Source organism: Octodon degus, unplaced genomic scaffold (assembly GCF_000260255.1).
Source record: "Octodon degus isolate 3935 unplaced genomic scaffold, OctDeg1.0 scaffold00126, whole genome shotgun sequence".
Classification (NCBI taxonomy): Eukaryota; Metazoa; Chordata; class Mammalia; order Rodentia; family Octodontidae; genus Octodon; species Octodon degus.
In genome coordinates, this window is record NW_004524702.1 from 5,474,989 (window position 1) to 5,477,306 (window position 2,318).

The following is a 2,318-nucleotide window of genomic DNA, read 5'->3' on the forward strand; positions in this document are numbered from 1 at the left end:
TAGCCTAAACTACACAGTGAACTCAAGGACAGCCTGAGCTACACAGAGCGAAATCCTATCGCCAAATAAATAAGACAAATTTTTTCAAAGGTACAAAATCTACATGTATGTTATAAAACAAGCATTTTAAGAAGATTGCGAAAGTATTTTAATTAGATTTATTTAAAACTCAAGTACTCAAGTTTGAGTAAAAGATTACCACTCTGCTGTTTGTAGAAAAACATTGTTCCCTAAAAGAGAATTACTGAGAATGAAAGCAACAGATCACAGGAAATTAACTTTGTTAACATGGTCGCAAACTCAAAAAACAACAACAACAAAAACGCCATGGTAACTGAATTCAAAGGTACTTTTTTTGTATTTAGTACAGATTCTACAGGGTCTCACTACATGGATCGGACTCGTAGTGATCCTCCTGTTTTTAGCCTCCCAAGTGCTGGAATGCCATCGTGCGCCACTATGCCCAGTCTCAATCACCATCTCCACACACCCCAGGGGCAGGGCTGGCAAGGCATGCAGGAAATCAAACCCAGGTTCCTGCATCTGCCTAAGCAGGTGCTTTAATCCACTGGCTGAGCTACCTGGCTGACCCACAAAAGTACTGCAGAATCTGGTGGGAGTAAACAAAGAAACTGAAAGCAACAATTCTTAGGAGAAAGGAGTACTGGCCAGGGATATGGTTCAGTGGATCAGTGCCTGCTTGGCAAACACAAGGTCCTGAGTTTGATTCCCATTACGCCCACCCCCAGGAAAAAAGAAAAAAGGAGCGAAGGTGGGAGAGAGGGAGGGAGGGAAGGAAGATTATAGGAGATGATATATCCAAGAGAAAAAATAGACAACTGGGTATTGTGTTTACCTAGATCTGCTACAGTTCCTCCCTTAACAGGTGTATTTTCACTATCTTTTTTTGGGTTTACTGAAAGACAAAACACAAGCATGATTATTTTTAAGAAGAAAATGGAGAAGAACATGATCAAAAACTAGACGCATTTTATTGTGCCTCCGACATAACACACTACTCAACTTCCTGCAAAAACCAAAAGCTCAGCTGTAAAACATTAACACTTAAGAGACTACATGCTCTAATTATTCAAGCAGCAATATATTTTCACTAGAAAAACATATTCATATGACAACATGCAAAGAATTTGAATTCTTCCCCCAAAGTTCTGCATTTGTTTTCTTTTCTTTTCTTCTTCTTCTTTTTTTTTTTTTTTTGCAGAACCAGCGATTGAACTCAGGCCCTTGCACTTGCTAGGGAAGCGCTTATTTCACTGAGCCATCTCACCAGCCCCCTGCATTTGTTTTCAATCCCATTTCTGTGCCATTAATTCATTCAGATAGATGAACAAGAAGGATGTGATATCCTTTATATACCCACATAGATGCTGAAATACCTGTTTTTTAACCTATGTATATCACAGTTACAGAAATGTTACTAATACTGTCCTTATTTCCTAACACTTGTTTTTTCTCATTTTACTGTGTGCCTCTCTGACCATTTTGGGTACAGAGTTTGAACTACAATTCCTTCATTATTAGATATCCACTATACCCACAGGTACACTGAAAATTAGTCCTACTAAGTTTTTTTTCATTATTCATTATGAAAATAATTTATTATTTATTTTAATAATTCATTATTCAGGGATGAAGAGACAGCTTGATGGATATATTTCAGAAGTGGCCATTCTTGGATGATTTGGCCATTTTTGTAGCAAAACCAACTTATATTAATTATTACCAACTCCCAGTTTTAGGCAGTTATCTGTGGGAACACTATCACTTTTATAGCTCTTTCACTTAAATCTTGATTATCTCCTTTTCTCTCAAATCAACTTAAAAATATTTTGGTAAACTGGAAGTTTTTATTGCCAAATGTTTTATAATACAATAATTTTTAGGAATAAACAATATTTTGGGAGAAATAGGTATTCTTCTTAAATTGCTTTTGTGGTGCCAGGGATTGAACTCAGGCCCTTGCACTCGCCAGGCAGGCACTTATTCTACTGAGTCATTTCCCCAGTCCCTATATCTGAATTCCTAAAAGCACAATTAATTGGTTAGGTTTTGTTTAAGGAACTCACTTTGTAGTGCAGGCTGGACTTAAATTTACTATGTAGCCCAAGCTGGCCTCAAACTCATTTAAAAAAAAAAAAGTCCAAATACTCAATTACACAGTGGAGGGAATTTAAATTAAGTTAATAAAAAACACCTGTAAAGGAGATATGGCGGGCTGGTGAGATGGCTCAGTGGTCAAAAGCACCTACTTAGAACAAACTTAACAAAGCACAGGGACCACGGTTCAATCCCCCAGC

General features: G+C 37.3%; 1 protein-coding gene across 1 annotated transcript in view; it reads right to left on the reverse strand.

Moving 5' to 3' along the window:
- Smarcc1 (SWI/SNF related, matrix associated, actin dependent regulator of chromatin subfamily c member 1) overlaps positions 1-2,318 on the reverse strand; it is a 175,053-nt gene that overhangs the window by 95,957 nt on the left and 76,778 nt on the right. Inside the window, exons 11-12 of the mRNA XM_023700647.1 lie at positions 1,020-1,027; positions 857-916 (exon numbers count right to left, since the gene is read on the reverse strand). Of these exons, the coding sequence (XP_023556415.1) occupies positions 857-916; positions 1,020-1,027 (68 nt within the window). The remainder of the gene's footprint in view (positions 1-856; positions 917-1,019; positions 1,028-2,318) is intronic.